The sequence below is a fragment of the Rattus norvegicus genome, chromosome 9, assembly GCF_036323735.1.
Source record: "Rattus norvegicus strain BN/NHsdMcwi chromosome 9, GRCr8, whole genome shotgun sequence".
In the NCBI taxonomy this organism is placed as follows: Eukaryota; Metazoa; Chordata; class Mammalia; order Rodentia; family Muridae; genus Rattus; species Rattus norvegicus.
In genome coordinates, this window is record NC_086027.1 from 67,698,565 (window position 1) to 67,725,548 (window position 26,984).

At 45.1% G+C, this 26,984-nt stretch overlaps 1 protein-coding gene across 19 annotated transcripts in view; it reads left to right on the forward strand.

The window, feature by feature from the left end:
• Positions 1 to 26,984, forward strand: part of Cflar (CASP8 and FADD-like apoptosis regulator) — a 67,725-nt gene that overhangs the window by 19,063 nt on the left and 21,678 nt on the right. For 14 of the 19 annotated variants that reach the window (XR_010054558.1, XR_010054554.1, XR_010054559.1 and 11 more), the window contains 7 exon segments: positions 2,117 to 2,222; positions 3,858 to 3,993; positions 5,160 to 5,242; positions 8,497 to 8,551; positions 13,797 to 13,846; positions 14,554 to 14,635; positions 26,225 to 26,720. Coding sequence is in view for 11 of the 19 variants with exons in the window: in XM_063266581.1 (XP_063122651.1) it covers positions 2,117 to 2,222; positions 3,858 to 3,993; positions 5,160 to 5,242; positions 8,497 to 8,551; positions 13,797 to 13,846; positions 14,554 to 14,635; positions 26,225 to 26,720 (1,008 nt within the window). In the remaining 8 variants the exon portion in view is untranslated. 19 annotated transcript variants of the gene reach the window in all.

A 26,984-nucleotide genomic window follows, 5' to 3' on the forward strand; every position in this document is an offset into this window, starting at 1 on the left:
TATAGTGTGGAACTTCTGGATTCTGTTGGTTTGTTTGTTTTGTGTTTTTTGGGGGGTAGCCTATTATAGCCCAGGCTAGCTTGGAACTTACTGTGTAGCCCAGGCTGGGCCTCCAATTCATAGCGATCTCCTTGCCTCAGGTGGAATCATAGCTTGTTTGAATTAAAAACAAAATGGTTGTTTAACAGGTAAGCAACTGAGTAAAAGATCAAAATGGAAGTGGACAGGACAGATGGTGTGTGCTTGCCAGAAGGACAGATTGACAAGAAAGGAAGAAAGAAGAAACAGCATAGAGTCACTCTCTCTTGCCAGCCCCTGATGGTGTGGGAGCTGCAATGCTTTGGAAATTTCTGGTACTGAGAAAGGAAATACCAAATCTGAGTAATCTTCCTGCTGTCATAGAACTGCGTCTTTTTAAACTTTCCTCTGACCCTGGCCTGGCCTGCCAAGGAAGTGTAGCAGGGCGGGGTCTTCTTGTACTGTTCCTTCCTGGCTCTAAGGAGCCCAAGTTGGACATTTCTTCAATGAACTACCTTTTAGCCCCCTTGTGGTTAAAGCTGGACCAGTTATCGAAATCCCTTAAGTACAAGAGCCTCCTAGCTGCTCCTTTCCCCTGATGCAGGAGTCTGAGGAAGGACTGAGTTTTCTGAGCAACAAAGAGACCTCGTTCCTCTAAATTGCTTCCTCTTCTTCACTTGGTTGTGTAATACGTATTTAGAGATGGCGTCTGTCGTCCAAACTACTGAAGAGAGCGAAGGCAGCATGGGCTTTGGAAAGTGTGGAGAGTTATTGTTGGAAGGTCTGTGTTAAACCCCAGACCCTACACAGGCTGAGCCAGTCAACTAGCCTTACAAAAGAAAGAGTAGACAGCTCAACTAGCTACAATGGGTGACAAAGATGTGCAATCCCAGCTTCTCTGGAGACCGAGGCAGGAAGATTGTGGGTCCAAGTAACATAAAAAAGCTCTGAGAAGGCAGAGCGGGTGGGAGGATGTTTGGGGCTGGGGCTCAGTGGTTGGTTGGCACTGGCTTAGGTCGAATCTCAGCACCATGAACAGAACTACACCAGTTGGATGGTGTACCAAGTGGCTTTGTATGCAGGATGCCTGGGATTGTTGTTATTCTTGGTACATGTCCAGCCATGTCACCTCACACAGCTGGGGGACATTAGCTGGGTCTTAGAGACTAGGTTCAGGTGCAGTGAGTGGGAATGGGGTGTCAGGCCCTCTGTCGGAGGCTAGCAATTGGGGTGAAGCAATTGACCTATCCAGCCATCTGTTCAGCTGCCTTCCCATGAGCACAAGCCAGGGAGCTGGCTAAGGGCAAAAAAAGGAATTGAAGACTCTCACTTCCCTAAGAATGGTAGAGTCTACCTGGAAAAACATCCTTCCACACAGTACCACAACGTATCCTGGGTGTCCCAATAAAGTAATGACTGCTCCAGCTAGAACAGAAGTGACTGCATCAAGAGGGGCTTTTCAGACTAAACATTTGTGGTTGTGAGCCCCATGGTGGATGTCTTTTACTCTTTAAATTAAAATGTGGGCCAAGATATTGGAGATGTTTCTTTGCTTCAGGATCCCAGACTTCAGATGCGGTTCATCAGACAGAGAGTAGTCTGTATCTTTCTTGTTACTCATACGTTTCATTTCGCTATTACTTCTGGGGATCTAGGGGTTTTTTCTAGGGGAGCCTCTGCTTTCCCCAGTAGTTTTCAGAGCTGTTAGAAAGGGAAGTACCGTGTCCCTTTCTAAGGGACGTGTGTGGTGGCGCACTCGTGTAGTCCCAGCACCTAGAAGGCAGAGGCAGGTGGATTGGGCAGATTCCAGGCTCATCTGTCTATACAGTGAATGCTAAGCTAGCCAGAGCCACATAGCAAGAGCCTGTTTCTAAAAACCAAACCAACCAACCAACCAACCAGACAAGTAAACAGATAGAGGAAGATGAGTTTTCTATTTGAATTTTCTTATAGTCTCTTGGAGAATATCAAGGTTTTCTGTTTTATAGATTTGGAACATAGTCCATGGGGCAGGTATTAGTCTAGCTGTTGCCTTAAGTGAGGTATGGGCTCTTGGATTCTTGTCCAGGTTTACTAAAAAAACTTTTGTGGTTTACAGGGTGCTGCTGATGGAGATTGGGGAGAATTTGAATCAATCTGATGTATCCTCCTTAATTTTCCTTACAAAGGATTACACAGGCCGAGGCAAGGTAGCCAAGGACAAGGTGAGTTGCCTTTTTCTTGGCGCCCGTTTCAGAAGCCACCAGAAGTCGGGCAGGCTCCTTGTGGTATGAAGACAGGGGAGTGGGTAGCCTGCTGCCGTGCTTCCAGGATTCAGACGTCTGAAGTGATTTTTCATAATACTGGTAGCAAGAGAATTGGTTTTTAATTAAGAATAGGTTTGTATTATCTCCTCATGTGGTCTTGGGTGTTTTTATGCTTAGATTTGATCCTGATTTCTATAAAATTGACAGACCTGGCTTATATCAATTTTCTGATTTGACAGCTCTCTTCTGGGTTGGGCAACCTAGCTGCTTATGTGGAGTAGAGATCTGGAGGACTTGCTGATCCTCTCTCTTCATGCCTGCCCACCAATGTTTATTTCCCTGGACAGCCTGTGGAGGTGGTTTGGTGTAAAGGGGCTGGCGTGTAGGTCCTTCTGACTCATCTATCTGGGAAGTGGCTAGTGTAGGATTAGAACTGTTGGGATTGTTGGAAGACTGTTCCAATTGCTGCTGACTTCACCCTTTTGCCTAAGCTCTGGGTAAGCCAAGAAAAACCTACATCTCTGGTGGTGACAACAGGTCTTCCTGGTAGCTACCCTACTTCTAAGAATTTCCTCAGGCTCCCTCATAGATATAGGAATATGGGAGAGCAACGCATTCCCACATCAAATGTAGAGTGAAGAAGAAAATGAAAACAGGAATCTTGGTGGTGGGGGGAATTGCTGACCAACTCCTTCCACTTACATAGGATCGATTACGCTTATTGTCCTTGTAAAATAACGAGAACAGTTAAGTAACCAAATGTTAATCATGTGAGCAGAATAAAATCCAAGCTTTTGAAATATGGTTCTTTCATGATCCTGGTGGTTGAAGTTGAGTGAGTGAGTGAGAGAGCCCCATTCCTTCACACAGCCTCCCTGTGGGTCAGGATGATCCGAAACACTGAGCATTGGTGAGAATAGTTTTAGAACTCTCAAGTGGCCTTATGAGGATTCCTTTTATCAGTCTTTTCCTTAGCTACAGTCTCTTTTCAGACACACGCACACACACACGCACACACGCACACACCCCACTCTGGGAATCCCTTGTAGTGTTTACTATAATGCCGGCCTGGATTTTTGTAAGAATATTATCTCAGGACAAGTCCCTTCTTGGGCCTGATTGTTCCTGACTCCATGTTGATGTGAGACAGCCCTTGTATCTACCTGTCCCAAACATGAGAACATGTTTATGACCAAAGGAGTTCGCATAACAAACAGACAGATTCTCATGTAGTCCAGGCTGGCCTCACTGTGTAGTAGAGGATGGCCTTGAAACGTCTGGTCTTCCTGCCTCTGTCTCCTGAGCGCTAGGATTACAGACATTCTCCACCACGTCTGGTGCTGGGGAAGTCGAAGGCAGCATGCACAAGAGCTAGGCAAGCACTCTACACCAGAGCTCGAGCTCCAGCCCCCATCTCTTTGAGTCAGATTCAGAGGGGTTCTTTGTTCTGGATAGAGCTGTCTAGATTAGGATAACGAGTCAACCCAAGGTCTCATCCTGTCACCTTCTCCTGTTCTGTCCCAATGGTCTAGAGTTTGCACAGGGGACGTATCAGCTCCACTCACATGTGTTTCTTGTTGTTGGCTTTTTTAGAGTTTCTTGGACCTGGTGATTGAACTGGAGAAACTGAATTTGATTGGTTCCGATCAGTTGAATTTATTAGAAAAATGCCTGAAGAGCATCCACAGAATAGACTTGAAGACAAAAATCCAGAAGTACACGCAGTCCAGTAAGACATTTTGGCTTCTCAGTGGTCTTTTGTACTTTACTCTGTGCATGGTAGCCGTGGTCTATGAAGATTGATCTGTTGGATGCGTGGCTGAGAGAGTCCCAGCCCCTCTAGGCTGCCAAGAGACCACATTCACTTTTTAGCCTTCATTTCCCAGTATCCCAACTCTGCTGGCAAATCTCCTGCTGAAAATTGTCACCAAGCAGTCCTTATCATTCTGGGCTTTAAAGATGTCTGTAGCTCGGCTTTTAAAGGGCAGAGAGGCTGTGAACATTCAGGACTTTGTAGGGTGAATCCTGTTACCCAGCTCCATGTTGAACCTGATGACCACCATTTAACTCTTGGTGGTGTCACTGGATCTGATTACTGTCCTATATTTGTGCTGTTTCATTAAACCTCATGGAAAAGGTCACTTTTGATTTCTTTTTTTTTTCTTTTTTTCGGAGCTGGGGACCGAACCCAGGGCCTTGCGCTCGCTAGGCAAGCGCTCTAACCACTGAGCTAAATCCCCAACCCCCACTTTTGATTTCTTTAGTAAAGGGGGTCAGCCTTCTCCCTTACACCACCTTGTAACAGCATCAGCTTGCCTTCTCTATGGAAAGTCACTGTCTCTATAGGGTCACAGTCTAAAGATCATGACGAAGACTTGCTAATCTGCATGGCAACCTGCCCTCTGATAAAGAATCAGAAAGAGGAATGGTACTTAGTTTTCTCTTTAATTAAAAAAAAATATACACATATAATGTATTTATATTATATAAAATATGTAATCTATTACATATCTTATTTATAAAATAGTATAAAATATAATACATATATAATATATTGTGTGTGTGACCCCACACATGTACACATGCATATGTGTGTGCACTAACCTGCTCATGAGCCCCGTGTGTGAGTTGTTTCTTTCCTTTCACCATATGGATCCTGGGGTTTGAACTTAGGTCACCAGACTTGGTGGCAAGTGCTTTTACCTTTGGAGTCAGCCCACCAGCCCTTTCAGTCATCCTAACCAACTGCAGAAGAGTAGTCTAATTGTGTTTCAAATTCAGGCAGGTGCAGGTTGAAGGTATTTTGAAAGATGATGGTTGTCTGGAACTGAAGAAGCATCAATGAAGACTTACTTGATAATTTATGAAACTTAGCCCCTTTCTCTGTCTTCGCAGGCCAAGAAGCAAGATCAAATATGAATGCTCTCCAGGCTTCTCTCCCAAAATTGAGTATCAAGGAACATTTATATAACTCAAGGGTGAGTCTGGAGCCAGTGTGTGGAATATCAGCATGAACCAGTTCCAGAGATGTAATAAAAATATACACCGCATGTCATATGTTGTTATAGCTAAACAAATTCTGATAGGCGTGTGTTTGGTAAAGAATGTGTGTGACTTCTTATGATTAAACCTTAGTAATGTTCAAAAATATATTTGGGGAAAGTTATTAAATACATAGTAAGAAAATAATATATATACCCATTACCTAGGCATGACTACTGTGGAATGCTTTCTTTTAGTCTCGTTCCGAATGTAAATATAGAAAGAAAAAGGTAAATGTCCCTAAAGAGATTTTAAAGTTGTTCACTCCCACCTCGTAGAACCCATGTCCCACTTCCTTTCCATTAAGGAGACTATCCTTGACTAGTTTCTCCGATAACCAAGCACAGAGCCTGCCTACTTAAAGTGTCTACTTTTGTACACGTGGTAGCATATCATGTCTGCTCCTCTGAACAGAGAAGTCTTAGACATTGTTCTATATGGTTAATATGAGATTGTTTTTATTTAATCGTTATTTGTACTATTTGGAATGACACCCCCACCCCTTTATTTTCTTTTGTGACAAGAACTTACCTGTAACCCAGCCTGGCCTAAAATCCATTATGTAACCTAGGCCAGCCTTGAATTTCAATGAGTCTTCTCTTGCTTCAGCCTCCCAAGTGCTGACATAGGCATGTCCTGCCAGGAGGGCTCATGGCTTCTATTTTCTGCATGTACTAAAATGTATTCAGTTCTTTCTTGCTGATATGTACATTGCTTCCTTTCCTTTGTTCCTGGAAACGATGCTGCTAAATAAAATTTCTGATTCTTATCTCTCTCTGTGCATTTGCTTTTAAAAAGAATATTTAGAAAATATTCTACTTACTTATTTTAATTTGTGTGTATGCATGCATGCCTGCGTGAACTTATGTGGTCAGGAGCCCATTGAGGTCAGAAGTAGATACCACATCATCTAGGACTGAATTCTAGGTGGTTGTGACTCGCCAGGTGGTTGCTGGGAATTGAACCCAGGTCATCTGAAAGAGCAGGCAGCGCTCTTAACCTCTGAGCCATCTCTCCAGTCTCCCATTTGGCTTTTTCCTGAGTGTCATTTTAATTTGGCAAACTTTTCTTTTTTTAACTGAGTGACATAACAGATTTCTTTTTCTGGTTAATGATCATAAATGTCCTATGGTTGTTTATAGTTATGTTCTGAGGAGGACAACTCCTCTTGTGCTTGCTCCTTGGTCAATCTTTTCTTGCGAGAAGAAGAGTGGTATAATATTAACCTTACCCCTTTAAAGCTATGTGGACTTTGAGGTGGGCTTAGACTAGACTGGTTGAATTATAAACCTATTCTATAAATGTGTATCATGAAAACATTCTCCTGACTTATGAGCAGCTTCTCAGAGAACACCAGTGGTAGGTAGCACTGAGCAATAGACTTGCAAAGCTAACCGGCCGTTAAGGAGGGTACTGTCCCACCCCTCACTCACCCACATAAAGACACATATGGCTAAAGCACAGTCAGTCCACACCGACCTCCTGCAGGCCAGCCCAGCCCTGTGCCTATTCTACTCTTTCCCACCAGATCTGTCAACTACAGCCATCCCATTGCTTAGGGACAGCTTTAATTTGTCCTCTAGCCTCTGATAACTTTGGGATTTTCTGAGCTTTTTCTCCCACCTCCTGGGAGACTATTATAACACATGCTGTCATTCTTAGTTAAAATCCTTCCTGTCTTCACCATTATGCTCCTGTTCTGCAAGCACAGCGTCTTCACCGTGTAGCCTGCTCGGAATCCAGCTTTGTGCTTCCTTTCTCTTTACCTGTGCTGAATCTACCAAGTGACCTGCTCTCTCATTTAGTAAGCAGGCTCTAGGACAGGAATCTGGTAACTTTCTCATAAGCTTTAGGAACTGCATATATAACTGGGTTACGTTTTGACTCATCTAAGGCTACATAAGTGCTTCAGAAATTACAGTAGTAACATTACTTGACACAAGAATGTGCAAAAACCAAAAGAAGTTATATGACCGCACTGCAACGCTTTTAAAGTCTAGCTTTGATTTGATCCCTTTTTCAATGGCACATGAAAGTCGGCGTGCATCTGTTCGTGGTGGGGTGGCAATGGTCAGGTTCTGATTAAGTCGTGGATTATTCCAGGGATGGGGGAACCATAGCTTGCATGCCTCTCTTCAGTTTACACAGATGTACTCTCAGACACAGCTTAGTGGATAATGCACTTCTTTGGTTAGGTAAGCTGCTGTTGATCAGATGGCGACAGGAAGTGACGTCATCTTACGGAAGTCCCACCCTCTGAGAAGAGAGAAGGGTTATTTCAGTCTTTCAGGAGTGGTTCAGTTCTTGCTGTCATGAATCATACACACATCGCTGGTTTTGTGGCTCGGAAAATCTCTTTTTCGAAAGCCGTAATTGGACTTTATTTATTTAGTTTGTGGTGCTGCCAGTTGTGCCCAGGGCTCTGGGTACAGACATTTATGAAGCACTTCCACACATGCTAGACTAAGCTGGGAGTCTGTGAATATTTAAACACCATCAATACCCTTGTCAGCTGAAGCTGGTGAGACCGCAGGCTTGATTCTCAGCACCCACATGTGTGACGTCTCACAACTGTCTGTAAGTCTAATTCCAAAGGATCTAATGCCTCTTCCCATCTCCATGGTCACCAGGCACACACAGAGGCATGTAGATGCATGCAGAACCACTCATCTACATTAAAACAAACCTCACATCTTTATGATAGGTACCATTCTGTTCTTACCCTCATTTTTGCACCCAAGGGGCAGCTAGAGAGGTTAAGGACTACAAAGGAATGAACTGGCTGACTTGGGATTCATAGACAGAGGTTTAGGGTCTAAAACTCACTCATGCCTGCAGTCAAGCTGTGCTTTGCCCCATGTTAAAGGAATAGATGGTAGTCTCGGGTCCCAGCGTCTTCTAAGGTGGGACATTGCAACACACATGTAACAGCTGGCTTAGAACTATTTTGAAGTGATATCCTATGTATTCCTAATGTTTTCATTTCTTATTGAGAGACTTGATTTGATCCTTGACAGTATGGTGTGGAATTTATGGAATTAACAGTCCCTGCAGTTCATTTTTAGGTAACCGCGAAGGTGATATTTTTATTTTCTCCCCTGTGTAAAAATATCAAGCTATTTAAAGAGGTGTAATATAGTGAGCCTCTGAAGAAACTAACACAGTGTGACCTTCTTTTTTATATTTGAAGCTCCAGAATGGGCGAAGCAAAGAGCCAAGATTTGTGGAACACCATGGCATTCAGAGTAAGCCACCAATTTCTTTTATCTGTTCTTTATAAGTGCTTAATAATTTAAGTAAAAGGAGCTGGGGTATATAGTTAAGTCATAGAGCACTTGCCTAGCATGAGTGAAGCCCTGGGTTTTATCCTGGCAAAAAAAAATTACACATCGTGGTGTGTGGTGTCCATGGTTATTGACCTGGCCGCTAGCGTTGAAGTAGAAACTTCTCTTGTGCCTAGGAGTTCAAGACCAGCCTCCTTAGCCAAATAGTGAGACCCTAGCATCTGCAAAAGAGAAAAAGAAAGAAAAGGAAGAAGGAAAAGTTCCATTTTAGAGCTGGCTACTTCTTTTAGTCACATGTTCTAATTAAGCTCTGAAAGAGCAGTAGGCGCTCCTGAGACGCCCTCCTGCTTTGTACTCCCCGTTACTCTCTGACTTAGCTCATCAGAATCTAACAGCACTGACTGATCATCAGATACGTGGATCGCCTGGGCCGTATCTGGGAGTGATGGCATGTGTGCTTCTGAAGTAGAGCTATAACCAGACCATGTTAAACAGTCATCCAACCATGATAATCAGGCTCATGAATGTTGTTGTAAAAATATAAAAAAAAGGGGGGTTATCTTTTATCCCCACTAGGTCCGCACCACGGTGCCCCAAGATATCTGCTAGACATCTTAATTCTCAGTCAGCAAAGCCTCTCACCCGCTTTGCTCCATCCCATATCACACTGCCGAAGGCCTCTTTCTTTGAGCCTGGTAGCAATCTCTCTCCCTATCTAGTTCCCAAGGCAGGTTTCCATGCCAGAAACACACATCCCAACTCTGCAGCGGCCCAGTGACTCCTGCCACCACACACTTTCCTACATTCAAACCGTCACATAAAAGAACACACAACACAATAACCTTTGACCCAATTGATAAGATATAATTGCCCACCTAAACATACAAAGCCCAGTACACATCCATCCCTTAAGAACATTAATAACAACCTGTAAATACACAGAGTGGAATGTTAATGTCAGCCTCCGTGTTCTCTCTGCAGTGACTACCCTGTCTGTCCCTCCTGTCTCTCCTCTTTCCTTTCCGGTCTCCTCTTCCTTCAGATTTTTCTCCCTCCCATCCTTCCTTCTCATTCAATGACAGGCCTTCTTCTACCCTGAACCTGCCCTCACCTGTATTTTACAAATTAAATGGGGAGAAGGTTCTGGTGAAGTCACCTGAGTCCTGAGTATGTGACTAGGCAGCTATCCTTGGGGTAATGGAATTAGCATCAAAATACAGATAACTCCAGGGCAAACCACAACTCAGGAAACCAAACATCTAGCTGCAGGAAGAAGAAAGGCTAATTTGGAAACTCCCGAGAGGACAGTCTCTCTCTTCCATAAAAAGAAAAGAAATGCAACTAAAAGTCTGTTCATTTTAACCTACATGGCGCCTTCTTAAAACGTTATAGCACGTTAGCCGTGGCATTCTCAAAGTCTTTATTAGTCTATTATTTGTGGATTTATTTATTTTTACATGTGGGGGTGGAGATAGAACCTTGCTATGCAGCCCTGGCTGGGCTGGTATTTATGATGTAGCTTAGGTTAACCTCAAACTCACAACAATCTTCCTGCTTCAGTCTTCTGAGGGCTTGAACTATTGTGATGTCCCACCATGCCTGGCTTAGAACATCATTTTAAAAAAATATTTATTTATTTTACTTATGAGTATACTGTAGCTGTCTTCAGACACACCAGAAGATCCCATTACAGATGGGAGCCACCATGTGGCTGCAGGGAATTGAACTTAGGACCTTTGGAAGAGCAACCAGTGCTCCCAACCTCTGAGCCATCTCTCCAGCCCAGACCATCATTTTAAAAAAGCATCTCTTTGCTGTACCGAGGCCTTTCTAAATTGAGAGTCAAGACTCAACTTTGCACTGGTGAGGTAGCTTGTGTTGCAAACCAGCAAGGGCTCTATGTCTCGATGGAGGGCAGTGCTACCCAAGAGCCTTTAAGTGTGTTGTGTATGCAGTAGAGGAGCACGGACAGTGTGGGGCATCACGAACATTTTGCGTGGGGCGGCGCCCTGATGGAAGCCTTGTGGGTGAAGCTTGTGTAGCATGCAGGCTGCGTGTGCTCCTGGAAACTGAGAACCATTTCACCCTGGCTAGCCAGATGGTGCCGCTCACGCCTGCCGCTCCCTACCTACCGTTCTTCTCCCCAGAGAAAACTGTTGAGAACAGAATTCGTTTCTGAAGCGACAGCCTGTTTCTTAAAACACTGCTTAGGTGGAAGCGTTAGCAGCACTCTGAATGCTGTTTAAAGTGGAAAAACCGGAAGACCGGGCAGGCTTGCTTAGGAATGTAAAACAAACGTGTTCTTTCCACTGCGATCCTATTACGTGGTCCGGATGAGTACTTGAGGCTCCTGACCCCTGATGACACTGTAAAGAGAGCCATCTATCTGCTTTGACCTGGACTTGACTCACTAATAAAAGGAAATGCATTTGCTCAAGTTTGCCTTAAACTAAGAGGCTTAAGATAATCAAGCCATGTATTCAGGTCAGTTTGGACTTGCAAAAGGCTCCTACTGAAAGGTCATGATGGTGGTGGTAGTGACGACCCCGTTATCACGCTCCTTCTAAGTCTTCAGCCGAGGTGCCATGTCATACGTGTGACTCACACTCGTGTGACCGCAGGCTGTGCTGTGCAGTCAGAGTACAGTCTGCCATTCATCTCACTGCTTTCTTTTCCGTTACAATAAACATCAATTGTTATAGCAGAAGAAAGATCAAGCAAAGTTCCCTCCTCCTAATTTCATACATCAGAGATAGCCACAGTTAATATTTGACTTATTTTATCCCATTGTTAATGTTTATTAGAAAGGGTCTTGTTACATAGGTGGGTCTTTAACAACCGTCCTCTTCTAAACGGCTGGGATTGCAAATGTAGGCCAGCATGCCCAGCTAGTGTTTGACTTACATTTTCATTATGCTGTTGGGGATTCAACCTAGAACCTTATGTATGCTAGTCAAGTGCTCACCCATTGATCCCTCAGTGGTTGATTTAAACCTCTTCATCTTTAACCCGAAGTGTACATACACACTACACATTTGTCCCTTAGTGTCTGTAGGTGGTTTATTCCAGGATGCCCTGTGGCTACCACAACTTGCAGATGCTCAGATCTCCTATACAGCAGGGTATAGCATTTGCATATAACCTGTCCACATGCACTCCTACACTTAAGCCATCTCTAGGTTATGTACATGGCTTCACACAATGGACATGCTATAGCTTTTATGCTTTATTCTTTAGTGGACAATGACAAGAAAATGTCTATACATGTTATTCTGTATTGAGTGCATGTTATTTAATCATCCACTTTAAAATACATGTGTTGCATGGATGTGTCAAATGCATAACAATTACTTTTAAACATCGTAAAGTATGAAATCACATGTATCATTATCGATGTAATCAATTTTATGTTTGTGACTTTTGGGTTTTTTCCTAGCCTGGGCCAGTGTAAGGATTTAGTCAATAGATGTCTTTGAAATACATTTTTCTAAATTTATGATTTATTTCCTTAAAACTTCTAAAAAGTGCTGGGTGGTCCCAGCATGTGGGAGGCAGAGTTGGATTTCTGAGTTGGAGGCCAGCCTGGTTTGCAGAGTGAGTTCCAGAACAGTCAGGGCTACACAGAGAAACCCTGTCTTGGAAAGACAAAACAAAACAAAACGCAACCCCCAAAACCCAAAGCAAAAGCAAAACCAACCAATCAACCAGACAAACTTCTTTTTTTTTTTTTTTTTTTTGGTTCTTTTTTTCGGAGCTGGGGACCGAACCCAGGGCCTTGCACTTCCTAGGCAAGTGCTCTACCACTGAGCTAAATCCCCAACCCCCCAGACAAACTTCTAAAAGCACAATTTATCTTAAAGGATTTTCTAGTTGTCCTTAGAAAGCTCATCTCAGGGCCAGGGAGGCAATGGCTCAGTTGGTGAAGTGCTGTCTACACAAGCACAAGGACCTGAGTTCACTCTCCGGCACCCACATAAAAATCAGATATGGTGGTGTGTGCCCGTAATCCCAGCTCTGGGGAGACAGAAACAGGGGGATCCCTGGGCCTTACTGGCAGCCTATATAAATTAAGCTTTGGGTTCAGTAAGAGATTCTGTTAAAAAAAGAAAAGGAAAGGAAAGAAAAGCGATTAAGAAAGATGTTTGACATCAACCTCTGGCCTCCACAAGTGAAAGCAGGGCTACTTTGCACCAGCATACAAGCACTGTGTATACACAAATGCACAGAGAGGGAGATGCAGAGGGACCAGGAGAGGGACGAGGGAGGGGGTGCGGTGTGGGGGGAAGGGATTGGTTCAGAGCTGAGTGTGGTAGCACAGGCCCCTAGCACTCCTTAGCCAAAGCAGGAAAACAAGTCTGAGGCCAGCCTGGGCTATATATCAAGAGCCCATGTCTGAAACAAAGCCAAACTCAAAAGAAAACAATGACGAAAACAAACAAAACAAAAACAAACAACCCAGTTCATTTCCCCAATCTTTCAGATGCTGGTAAGACACCCCTCTCCCCTCTATCTTTAGACACCATTTCTCACTTGGCAGCAGTCTTGGCCAGAGACTGAATGAGCTAATGAGATGACAGCTCTTGAGCGCTGAGGTGTGAGCCAGCCGTTTGGTGGCTTCAGAACCTAGTGCTTCCCCCACTTGTGCAGTAAAGTGAGTCATTGTTGGGAGGGAGGCAGGAAGGCAGGGAGGGAGCGCAGTTTGCTGTGGGCCCTGCACTTTTCAGGCTTACTGAGCTCTGTCTTGCTGCTGACATTTTACTTTATCATCTCCCAGGATCATTGAACTATGAAAACATTGGCCATCTGTTCTGTTTAGAGCACACATACATAAGCTTCCCTCTCCTGCACACGCCAACACTCTTCCTTTCAGACGTTGTCCAGAGTTTTGGCCCATGTAGGAAAGCCATAGAGAAGTGACATTTTTGAATTCTCCTTATCAGGTAAAAAGCTTGCCAGCCACCCAGTGGTCACTTGGAGGCCCACTACTTTCACTTGCATGTCTTGGTTTTTCCTACACAGTCCTGGAATAACAGGGCTCTTGAGTTTTCCTTTGGGTCAGGCCATTCCGTGTGAGGTTGGAACTTTGGGCTGGAGAAAGAATAGGCAGTTAAAGAAACGGACAAACAAAACAGTCATGATAGAAAGAATTCAGCCAGCCTGGGTGTAGGCTTAGTTCTACTTTGTAAACGATTCTCTTCTCCCCCAGGAAAACCGGTGAAGACATCCATTCAGGAATCAGGAATTTTTCTGCCTCCGGTAAAGAATAAATTCTCTGACTTGGTATTGCGTGCAAGGGTATATGTACTAGAACACTGACGTCTTAACAAACAAACAAACAAAAATACAGACAAAACTGTTCTTTAAAGTTCTTTGTGACAACTGGGTGCTTGTGCATAATTCTCCGGAGAACTCAGTGAACAGGAACCTTAAATATAGCAAAGAACAATTATGTTCAAGTGGAAGGCTTGAATGAGTTTTGGAATGCAGGGAAATTCTAAATGGCGGTGGCAGCTCTCACCACAACTACGGAATGTACAAGTGGGCAGTGTGGCCGTGCGAACTGTGTCGATCCCTGGCTTTTGTCTGGGTTGACAGCCTCTTCAGAGGAGGCAGCAGAAAGCCTCCATTTGTACTGGCTCAGAAAGTTGATTCTTGGTTGCTACTTTAGGCTTCTACAATGGCACGTGGCCCATCTCCCTTCCCTCTTTCAAATTATCTTTATTCTACAAAGCTAAAAAAAAAATGATGATTCTCATTCAAATTAAGTGAGAACTGAAATAGCTGTTTGTCTTAAGCTCATGACTGTGACAGAGGGAGAAGTTGACATTACTTGGAAATGTCAGCTGTGATGACTTTAGGCTGTGTCTCTTGAATGATTCACCTGTCAAAAGAAGAGATGGATGAGTGAGACCTTAAGTCTCGGAGAAGTATCCAGCATCCCTAATCCCTACCTTTCTTTCTAGCACATACATGAAGAGAGCTACAGGATGCAGAGCAAGCCTCTAGGGATCTGCTTGATCATCGACTGTATTGGCAATGACACAGGTAGGTGTAGCAGCCCAGGATCAAGTTGTATTTGTCAGCATGGCAGACACTAACTGCAGTAACAAAGTACACTCTATTATGGTGCTTGCTTCCCAGCCATGGTGTTGTCTAGTGTGGATCGGGCTAGGGGAGCTTTTTATGCATATGGTCAGCCAGCGGTCCGTCATCTTTCGAGGCCTTGGAGTCCTCTGCAGGGCCCTCCTTATGTGACTGACAGATGAAGCAGTAGAGACTGTGTAGCGGATCTCATCACAGATTTCACAGAAAGGCCTGAGAAGGATGTGACACATCTCTACCCTCTATTGTGGTTTGAGCTATCTACAGCAGACATAGATAAATCAGTCGAGCTACGTGTTAGGAGGAACAAGAGACGAACCTGGGGAACACAAGTTCTAAGTTGTGGAAGTTGGTGTGTCTTTACCTGTCTTACCTGTGCATCCTGGGTAATGTGGCCAGTGGTGGTCCTGGTCTGCAAGGGACATTTAATGAAAGGCATTCTGGTTTCTAATATTGCCCGATGTTTCTCTTCACCTGGATAGACCATGAAAGCCTTCCTTGGGGCTATTAAAACCATGTTGTCTATGTTAATGTAGGGGTGTGGATAGTGTTTGAGCCGCATGCTACTCGGCTCTTCTCTCTGTTTGATCTACCTGTGAGCCATCATCCTTTGCACCTGATTGTTTTGCTTAGTTGCTGGGTGTCTGGTGCAGACTGACTCACTGCTTGTGCATCAAGAGAGAACGAGAAGAGCCTAGATGCTTGGGCTACTGCAGCACTTAATCATCTCTCCTTCTGTCAGATGAGTGATCACTGTACTTCACGACTTCCATGTCTCTCAGCATTCCTTAGCGTGAGTCAGAGAGACGACGCACTTGAAATATTACCGCAGGGAGAGTCTAAGATAAGGTCGAATTAGCAAATATGAAACTGGATTTCCCAGGATTTCAGCTACAATCCCACTTTCTCACGTCCTACTTTGGTAAGTGTGAGAAATGTGTCTTTTTCGCTGTAGAGAAATGTCTTTTCCGTTCGTGGTGGTTTGAATGGAAACAACCCCCTTAGGCTCCTATATTTATGTTCAGTCCTCTGTTGCTAAATCATTCAAGAAGCATTAGGAGGTATGGCCTTGTTGGAGGAGGTGTGTCATGGGGGCGGGGCTTTGAGGTTTCAAAAGCCCACAGGAGGCCCAGCCTACTGCCTGAGGATCAGGATGTAAAGCTCTGGTGCATGCCTGTCTGCTTCCTGCCATGATGATAATGGACTAAGCCCCTGAAACTTTAAACAAGCCTCCAGTTGAATTCTTCCTTAGTAAGAGTTGCCTTGGTCCTGATGTCTCTTTACAGCAATAGTAACCCTAGCTCTTCAGACACCATTTTAGCTATTAGTGTCCATAGAAGAATGAGGAAATAGCTTCTCAACGAGTCACTGACTGTTCTGAAGGATATTGTGGGATCGAGCTTTGACCTTTGATTGTGGTCAGTCTTGTTTCCTTCAGCATCAGGAAATGTCTGAAATACAGAGCTTTGTGTGTTCTTCCTATGTTTATATTACGGGACTCATAAAGATCAAGTCACAACCTGCTATGAACCAGAAAAACTCAATTCTTCGTGACTAACAGCCAGGGCCTGTGCTGAATTCTGTTCCTCAGTTGCGGGTAGCTGTTTTTCTGGGTGTGCATTTCTCCCACTGTAGGAGAGCATCAGAGTTGGGACCTGGCAGTGATTGCCTAGGTTCTGATCATGGCTCTGCTGTATCTTAGCTTGTGATGTGGTCCTCAGTGTTTCTGTTATAATGTGGGTTCATAACAACTTCCCTCATGTGATGGTTGGAAGAGGGAGTGAGATTGTATTCATAAAGGGTGTAGAACAGTGTTTGGAATGAAGTACAAGCTAATGTTAGTTTTCTTATTTTGTTCATTTGACTCTAGTGGAAAACTACTAAGCCATAACACAGCATGGCTTTGCACTTAGTTTAGTGAGTAAGGGGAATGGAGGGCTTGAGGTCTGCACTGGGTTCCAGGGTAAGCGGGTAAGGGGAATGGAGGGCCTGAGGTCTGCACTGGGTTCCAGGGTAAGCGGGTAAGGGGAATGGAGGGCCTGAGGTCTGCACTGGGTTCCAGGGTAAGCGGGTAAGGGGAATGGAGGGCCTGAGGTCTGTACTGGGTTCCAGGGTAAGTGGGTACATCCCCACATGTAGCAGTGCAGTGTCATGGAGGCAGTTACTTTAGAGGGAACAGATTTCAAGTGGAAGTCTTAAGAAGTAAGGTGGAAACACCTGAGGTTGGCCTCTGGCTTCAACACATGGGTACACGTCCACGTGTATGGTGCTGCACACACCCCTCCCCCAGACACACATACACGGAATGGAGCTCCAGGCAGCAAACCCTCAGCATAGTCCTTTCAAGGTCAGCATCTAGAAGATAAGTGTGTGACTAGAGTGGGCCTGGTCCTAGGGTAAAGGGCACCTCAGCTGCTCCTTCTTCCTGAGAATCTCTTGACTCCTGTGCTCTTTGCCTTTGGGAATAAAACAAACAACTGGGTTCAAGGTCACTTACTAATCCTCGAAGCCCAGTGGCTCATCAGCAGGTTACAAACAAGATGGTGACAGTGTAGGTTTGTTCAAACCGTGCTGTGCTTTGCTTTTGGCCCCTGAGAGGTTCCAGATCCCTCTGTGATACTCAGAATGACAGGAAGGCATTAACCACCCAGAGTGGAAGGACAGACTCCTCTCACACATTGCTGTACATCTAGCTCCTGACACTTTCCACCAAGGACTCTAGAGCCGGGACCCCGCTTTTCTGGAAAGCCTCTCTGGTGCTTCCTTCCCGTATATTTGCACTAGAGCCCTTCACCTAGTGCTATTACACGGGCTATTCTCTGTCTAGTTAATTTTGCCAGATGGTTAATGTTTGACATTTGGCTGCTGCACAGAGGTCAGATCATAAAAAGCAGACAAGATAACTGCCAACTGAAATGAGGGTTCTGAGTGGAACTAGCACTAGCAGGATGGACTGACGATCAGTGTTCCGCTTGATAGGCTCTCCCTCCGGTGTGGCAGGTTACTCTGGTAACGGCTTTAACGGTACTAGTGTATGAGCATGCCTTTAGCCACGTTGCACTGACGTAAGTCCTACAGGGGCAGACAGAAGCGCTTATGTGTCTGTTTTACTGTGTGTCACCAGCAGCTGGTCAAGTGCCAGGCACATAGGTACTCAGTATTTTCTTTTTTCTTTTTCTTTTTTTTCTGGAGCTGGGGACCGAACCCAGGGCCTTGCGCTTGCTAGGCAAGCGCTCTACCGCTGAGCTAAATCCCCAACCCTGGTAATAGGTATTTTCTGAAGCAGGTGTTGTTGGTAGAATATCCTCTTCTAGTAATGCTGTGTTTCCAAAACCAGTCCTTTAAAGTTTAGAGTTTAGTAGACTTATTTAGTGGACTTTTTTTCCTTTTAGCCTCCCCTCCTGCTCCCCAAAATCGGACATTAACGAAAGACTGTACAAATCCCTGAAATATTTACAGGCATATTCTTTTGTTTGTCTGGTAAATACTTACTCAAGCTGTCTTGCAAACAAAGCACATGCTTGGCCCTGCGTGGAGCACATCCCCAAGGAGGAGTCTGGTCTCAGAGTCACTGAGAAAAGGCACGGTTAATCTTGGTAAACTATCCTTGAAAATAATCCTTATGGCCTCCTCTTGAGGTAGATAGCAGTGCTGAGGGATTTCAGCCTCATTATGCTAGTCTGGGAGAATTAAAGACCATGGTGTCTGGGGAACTGTGTCAGTAACCTAGCAAGGCCGAGTCTGCTGGGTCCTGGTTGGCCAGCTGTGTCCTCACCTCGATCTTCTTAGGCTCGTGGAGGCAAATGTCTCCAATCACTGGCAGGTGGATGCAAGGCCTGATTTAAGGCTCTGGCTGTTTGTGTGTGTGGTGGGGGTGGGGGTGTGGGGGTGGGGAGGGACTCTATATAAATGGCAGCATTTGCAGATTTTTTTTTTTTGGTAAAATTTTGTAAGACTTTTTTGTAAATTTATTTTATCTTTTCCCATCTTTATTTATAAAGATTTAACTCTGACACAGACAAAACACACTCCAAAGAGTCCATTAACGACCATGGCAACAAAATGGGAGGTCAGCGGGGCCCTGGTTTACAGCTGTCTGTAACCCTTGGGAACCCTGGGAGCAGTGCCTTGGGTAGGATATCTCACCTAAAACACAGGAAACAACCGGTGATCCGGAGGGCACAGGCACTCCACAGGGCAGAAAGCAACACTTTGTCTTCAGCACTGTCAGACTGACCTGTTTCGAAGACTACCTTAGGATAACGTGGTGTTGGTGGAGTTGAAGGTGCCAGCTGGGTTCATGAATGCACGGTGTCTCCTTGTAGGGCACACCTCACCCAAGGTTATCTCTTGAGACTTGCTCCCTGGATGTCATCAGCGTCATGAGGAGTCCCTTCTTTTAGCTCCTCATCCCAGTCCTCACTTAAAACGTTGGCATCTTGTTCCAAGTGTGGTCAGAGTGCTGACCGCTCCCTGGCATACAGTTCCCCATCTGCTTCTTTCTCCTCCACAGCAAGCCCTCCCTCTTCCAAACCTGGGCGCCCAGCAGGGGTAGGAATGTCCTTAGGGATGCTCTGGGCTCCTCTGGAGTTTCAGAAATTTCATCCATTACCACCACAGCAGGAAACATGGCAGCAGAAATGGCAGGCATGGGTCCGGAGTTGTTGCGAGCTGCACCCTGATCTGCAGTCAGACAGACGGGTAGGGGGTGGCGCACTGGGGAGCAAGAGCGAGCACATTTGCGGATTTTTAAGAGGAAGTGTTTTCTCCTCTGCTGCTGCTTCTGATACCTTTGTTATGATTTTACTGACTAAGACACGTTTGGTAGCAGACTTTGCAGTTTTCACTGTAGTGTTATGTGAAGAAGCTTCCTCTTCTTGTAGTGACAGGCTAGGGGTTGCTCCATGCCTCCTTATGTGGGTTTTTTTTTTTTCTTTTAACGGAACAAGCCAAGCCATAACATTTATATAATAGGAACATTTCTGCACAGGAAGTAGAAGGCTCATTGTGATCTCTGCTCATGGAGAGAAGGGGCAAATGGCGCCCAAAACGGTAGAGGGAAGCTACGTTCAGAGGAGTGGTAGACAAACCATTCTGGCCCCTCCTGGTTCTCATGGGATCAGTGCACTGAGAATGGTTTCTTCCTGGGAACAGGAGTGTGCAATGAGGCACTTTTTGTTTTCTGGGCATGCAGATACTTGCTTAAAAGCTTAACATTATTTTTTTTAAAAAAAAATTTATGTTCATTTCATGTGCGTTGGTGTTTTGCCTGCATGCTTGTCTGTGTGAAGGTGTCAGATCATGGTAGTCGTGAGCTGCCATGTGGTTGCTGGGATTTGAACCTGGGTCCTCTGGAAGAGTAGTCAGTGCCCTCTACTGCTGAGCCATCTCTCCATCCCCAAAGCTTAACATTATTAATGAAATTTCCTTTTAAGGCCTTCACTTCACCAGGCTTAAACCTAGGGTGTATTTAAGAAGTGTAGGTCTATGGGCCCTTGTTGGAGGCCCTTGTATTTCAGAATTTAAAAAGATACTGTGCTACATGGCCTAGGGTTCAGGGTAGCCCCTGACAAGCATGTTAATATTTCAGTGGCAAACTGAATGGATATTTACATGATAGGCCTCTTCCCCTCCTGAGAGACTTTCCCAGACAATGACTTGACAGGAAAGAACCTGAGGTTGTTGAATGTTTGAGGTGCTAGAACTCTGGATGAGGAGTCAAGGATTTGTAATCCTAACTGTCTTGGGCACACCAGAAACCAGTTTCGGGTTCTGTAACGTTGGTATTATTGTCTCCTGATACAAGGTAATCTGGAAAGAATTACCAGTAATCAACTTTCGGTAATAAAGATTTTTTTTTTTTTGAGACAGGGTTTCTCTGTGTAGCCCTGGCTATCCTGGAACAAACTTACTCTGTAGAACAGGCTAGCCGATCTGTTTGCCTCTGCCTCCTGAGTGTTGGGATTAAAGGTATCCAGCAATAAAGATTCTTAAAAGATGGTTTGTAGCTTTGAGTGTGTGCTTGGAGCAGTGAGGCCTTAGCTGGCCTAGACGACCCAATGCAGGGTTGGATGTGTGCCAGATGGCCCAGGATCCACCTGTTGCCCCATCTGTGCCTCTCCTCACCAACGTCTTCCGCCCTGTCAGCAGCTTGTGTAGGGGACTTTCCTTTCCTTTGCCCTGGTTTTTCAGGCTCTGCCTTACGTTACAGCTTTTCCCAAAATGCTCTATGCCCAAGACCACAGTGCCCTTTGTTTGAGTGACCTCTTATTTGCCCTACAACCCACTGAACTATAAGACATTCAGTCATCCATGTGCACACTCTGTTGCCTTTCTTCTCCAGCGAGCTGTGTCCCTTGCCATAGTGTCTGGTGAGACAGTAAGGGGAACTTAGTAAAACTCAAGCTTGGGGACACAGTAGTTTGTTCCCCTCCCAGGTGCAGAGTGCATCTAGCCTCCCTTAGAGAAGCCATAAATACCAGGTGGCTACTTTCTGTTACGAGTCAGACTTCCTTCTTGGCTCAAATGGCACAGCAATTTTCCTTTTCTTCCCTATTCTCCTCTTCCTGGTAGTTGCTGAGTTTTATAGCTTCCTAGAGCTGAGGGTTTGTCTAATAAAATTTTAATTGTCCTCAAACCTAAAAAAAGAAAGAAAAGAAAGGTAAAGAGGAAGGAAGAAAGGAAGGAAAGAAGGAAGGAAGAGAGAGAGAAAAAGAAAGAAAGAAAGAAAGGAAGGAAGAAAGAAAGAAACTTATTGTAGGAATAGGTTGCTCAATGGGTAAAGGTGCATGCATACAAATGTGGAGACCTGAGTTCAAATCCCTTGATCCCAAATAAACGTCAGCATGTAGTGCCTGTAATCCCAGCCCTCCTATGGGGAGACGGAAGACTTTCTGGAAGCTCATGGGCCAGTTAGCCTGACATACACAGGACAGAACAACAAAGAGAACTTCTCACACAAGGATTTGGTGGAGAACTCCCTTTCCCACCCAGGATGTCCTGCCACCGTTAGGTTTCACTCATTTGCCTTATCTTGGCTTGTGAAGGGCACTCAGTAACTGATCTTAAATAGTCTGGGGACACATCACCTCTTATTTATTCCATGTATTTATTTAGAAAGTGCTGAGACAAATTTGCTTATCTAACTCAAAATGAATTCTAAATGAATAAGGTCCTGGCATTTCCCCAAGCCTGTGATTGGTTACTGGCAGCCATTCACTAACTTCGAGGTCAGGGAACACCCGTGGTTTCTAAGAAGCGGTTATAACTACCAAGCTGTGGCATGGATGTCCAGAATAAGGAGAAGGAGAAGTGGTGCTTCTGTATTTTGTTAAAGTTTTATTTCCCAAAGCCAGCACCCAGCAGTTTCTTCCTGTATGTGTAAGCTGTGGTAGCTAAGACTCATCTGGAATACAGAGTCCTTCACCCTAGTCATGAGCAGTGACCTTGTGAAGAAGACTCCTGGCAGGGCCTCTGACTTGCGGGTTCATGTGCCGCCTTCCTCTCCTTTAAAATTAATTATTTATGCTTGAATGAATGCAGTTTGGAAGTATCTTTACAGAAACCCCACTGGATTCTGCCATTTCAGTTTAGGTGTTAGAATTTAATCCCGTTTCAGAGACGGGCAAATTGAGGCTCTAACTTACTCAAGGTTACATGTTCCCCATTCCTTAGTGTATAAACCAGACAGCACCACATGCTTGTCTTTGCTGCCCCAAGGGCAAAAGGAATGTTGACGCATGTGCCACTCCAGCTGGCATCCATGTGAGCTGTGATGACCCAAGGCTGACTGTTGACTGATTTGCCCTTGCCAGGGCATATTGGAGGACTGCTGTGTTTTGTCCCAAGCCCCATACAGATTTGGGGTTCCTTTTGGTGGTGGCTGTGGCATTTGGGACCTTTACCTTTCCCCTCTTGTTTTGGGGAAGGATTTTCTGCATTAGATTTTAGGTGCTTGGCCTACTCTTAGCCCCTCTGAGGCTGAAGCTAAGCCCCTGAGCCTGAGGAGAAGGAAGGTGGTAGAAGGCACGGAGCAGCATTTCCTCTTCCCACGCACATCAGCCTGGGCAAGAGGCTGCTCTGGGCTTTCCCCCAAGGCTTCATCAGTGAGGAGGGTTTTGAAGCTGGCCCGCCAGTATGTTGGAACCTGCATTTCCCTGTCTATGTCTGCCCCCTAGAGGAGAGAATACGACACAGCAAGAGGAAGGAGCTAGCAGAGGGGCTGCGATCCTGTTACCCAGGAGTCGCTAGCCTTGCAGTGCTAACAAGCTTTCTGCAGTAGACCAATTAAAAATACAATTAACAGGGGAAAGCAGAAAAAGGAGATTTGGTTAGTGTGGCCACATTGGGAAGAGGAAAAAAGAGTTTCGGTAATCCCTAATCCATGAGTTAGGTTTAAGTAGAAGGCAGGAGGTTTGCATACCTAAGCTGTCCTAGAAAATGTCTGATCTGGCTTCTCATCGTTCCCTCTGTTAGTCTCTCCTGCAAATCTGTCCGATCAGTCGCCAAATCTTTCCTTTTCCCAGAATGAGATTCCGGGGGTAATTATAATTTCTCTGGGTCTGTTGTTTCAACTGTCTGAAGTAGGGAGGGGCACATGTGTATTTTGAAGGCTATCTTTATTCCTGGCGAGTGGTTAGAGTCCTAAAGTAGCTTCCCTCGCTTTTCTGTCTTGGACCCAACCTGGGTATAGTTCTGTGCTTTAAACCTCGCTTGCACTGCAGGGAGATGACTAGGGTGGGCCAGGCATTTCTGCCACCCAGATCTAAAAAGGAGAAAGAGGAATCTAATAGGTTATCAGCAACCTACAAATTATGTCCCCCTCATTTCCTTAATAAGATGCTTGCTACTTGTGAGCTGAATGACGTCTGCACTTTCCTATCTCTTTTCAACCTTAGAGAATATAATTTATTTCCAGGAGATGGTGGGTCAGCAGAGGATAGACGTATGTATAACTACAGTCTTCAGTAAAGATGACTACCAGTCATTCTTACTGATAAGAGAGCATTATTAATCTAATAATGTGTATAAACCACTGGTCGGCTTAGAGGCTTTTTAAAGCAAACTATTCATTTGGTTATATCTCTTACAGTTTTGTGGGTCAGGACTTTGGGAATTCTTCTGGCTTAGGGTCTCTGGGGAGGCCCTCAGAGTCTGCTGGGGCAACTGAAGGCTTGACTGGAGTTAGAAGAGCCATCGTTGGCTGCCTGAAAAGCTAAAGGGTGTTTCTGAGAGGCTCCAGTTGTCTCACACGTGGCCCTCTCCGAGACACTGCCTCCTGAGCTCCCATGTAAGACTTCGTGGACATATTTTAAAACCACTTTGTCTCGGTACAGCGAGGGTCATGGAAAGTTCTAGTATGCACTGTGTATACACAGGCACTGCTCATAGGCTGAGCAGATTCAATTATAAACACTCGAGCCAGTTCTTCCGTGCCTGGCGACTGCTACACAGATCTTTGCTTACACAAAGCCGGGTCGCTCTTCATCTTTGTTTTGTCCTTCGTATCTCACCAAGCACAGAGAAGACAAACTGAGATTTTCCTCTCTTGCACTTACGGTTTATTTGTGGTTGGCCAGGCTGGGTGGGCAAGAAGGCCGAAACTGTGAGTCTGGCTTGTTCGTGACTAGCTGCACTGCTCCTGAGTCCTAGTTGAGAGTGTGCTGAGAGAGAACTGGTGCTCAATGGTCATGTGACCCTCAGTTGGTTTCTCCCCTTTGATCCCTTCCCATGCAGTCTTAACTTACATTAGGCGCTCGTTCTCAGTGGAAGCTAGACTGCTGTTGCTATTGCACGGTTCAGTTTGAAGCAAACTTAGGATAGACTTCTAGAAAGTCCACACCACTGGAGAGGGGTTGGCATTGGAGACGAAACACAAAAACAAATCCAGAGAGGTAGATGGATGGTCCGAATGGGAGGTACTTACTGGGTTTCTGAGTTTAGGACAGAACAGCTTTTCTGCCCAGCAGATTTTGAACTAGAGACATTTGTCAGATAAAGAACAGAAAAGCAATGATTAAAGTAAAGTGGTGTAGAAGTTTTGAATGGGGAAGAGAAATTTCCATTTTTTATTATCAAAGATATTGATTTAAGAGGCTGTGTTTATTCTCCTTGTAAAGGCAAACTGAACAGATGAGAAAAAAAGTGGACTTGATAGGACCTAGAGCCACAGAAACTTCTACACTATGCGGAAGATCTTTTCAGCAACGGAATAAGAGTGCATATTATTAATAATAGCACCATATCTTTATTTATATTGTTTAATCCTCACAGCATTCTTGCTGGTTGGTGACTGTTAACACTTCCACCTAACGCTAGAGGGTCCACCTTTCTTTTTTTTTTTTTATTAACTTGAGTATTTCTTATATACATTTCAAGTGTTATTCCCTTTCCCGGTTTCCGGACAAACATCACCCTCCCCCCTCCCCTTCCTTATGGGTGTTCCCCTCCCAACCCTCCCACCATTGCCGCCCTCCCCCCCACAGTCTAGTTCACTGGGGGTTCAGTCTTAGCAGGACCCAGGGCTTCCCCTTCCACTGGTGCTCTTACTAGGATATTCATTGCTACCTATGGGGTCAGAGTCCAGGGTCAGTCCATGTATAGTCTTCAGGTAGTGGCTTAGTCCCTGGAAGCTCTGGTTGCTTGGCATTGTTGTACATATGGGGTCTCGAGCTCCTTCAAGCTCTTCGAGTTCTTTCTCTGATTCCTTCAACGGGGGTCCTATTCTCAGTTCAGTGGTTTGCTGCTGGCATTCGCCTCTGTATTTGCTGTATTCTGGCTGTGTCTCTCAGGAGCGATCTACATCCGGCTCCTGTCGGTCTGCACTTCTTTGCTTCATCCATCTTGTCTAATTGGGTGGCTGTATATGCATGGGCCACATGTGGGGCAGGCTCTGAATGGGTGTTCCTTCAGTCTCTGTTTTAATCTTTGCCTCTCCCGGGTCCACCTTTCTTATGGCCCTGCAGTCCTAGGTCAGGATTAGAAAATGGGCTTGACAGGTTTAAACTCGCTCTACTACCTTATACTTCCTTTCGCATCAGAGGCAGCCCAGATGCTTGGAGACTAGGGTTGAAACTGGGCAATCTGGAAATAGTCATGACTTAGATCTAAAGTCCTCTGTGTAAGTCCACAGCAAGGGGAGGAAGCTGATAGCCCAGATTGCCATCTAAACGCACACCTGGATTCACACCCCGATAACACTTCTCATTCCTATGTGCTTTGAGGAAAGAACCTTTTGAAGAGGCTTCCACTTCGTTTTGGTTGACAAGACAACAGTTTTGTTCTTTCTTGGTTTAGTGGCATCGGTGGGTTCAGTCTTGGCTGTGGGCAGAGAAAGCAATGCTACAGGTGCCTTCCTAGGAAGCCTGGGGCACAGAAATTGCACATTTCATGTTTAGCTACTTCTACTTTGGAAGTCCTCAGAGAATCCTAACACAAACACATACGTAATGGAGACCAGGCCAGGCTAGGTGTCATGCCCAATGTCCCTTGGCTCTTCTTATTTCTGTGTTGTTTTCTGTTGGCTTTCTGCAGAATATCTTCGAGAGACCTTCACTTCCTTGGGCTATCGCGTCCAGCCTTTCTTGTTTCCCAGTTCACATGAAATAACCCAGATTGTTCGCCGATTCTCCAATATGACCCAACATCAAGACTATGACAGCTTTGTATGTGTCCTGGTGAGCCGAGGAGGCTCCCAAAGCATGATGGGCGTAGATCAGGTTTACTCAGGATTCTCCTTGGAGAATGTCAAGGACATGTTCAAGGGGGACATGTGCCCTTCTCTCAGAGGAAAACCCAAGCTCTTTTTTATTCAAAACTATGAGGCGTTGGAAGATAACAGCCTGGAAGTAGATGGGCCAGCAATAAAAAATGTGAACTCTAGGCACCTGCATCCCAGACACTGCACAACTCACCCGGACGCTGATATCTTCTGGAGCCTGTGCACAGCAGACGTATCCCGGTTGGAGCAGCCCTCCAGCTCGCTCTCTGTGTACCTGCAGAAACTCTCCCAGCTGCTGGAGCAGGGCAGGTGAGCCACAGAGGTCTGTGCCCTCCACCTTGATCCTTGAGCACATGTTTATCTTTGCTACCAGGATGGATGTCACTGCCATGCTTGGCCGATGGACTTCACAGGACAGAGACTGTTGCTTTGGCGGGGATGACATAGACAGCACAGCTTATGAATGCTTTGCATAAGTCAGCTTGTATTTTGGATGTATTTCTTATACTCTCCTAACCTAAACTAAGCTTCACATAGGTGTGTGTTATAGGAAAAGCACGGTGTGTGCACTGT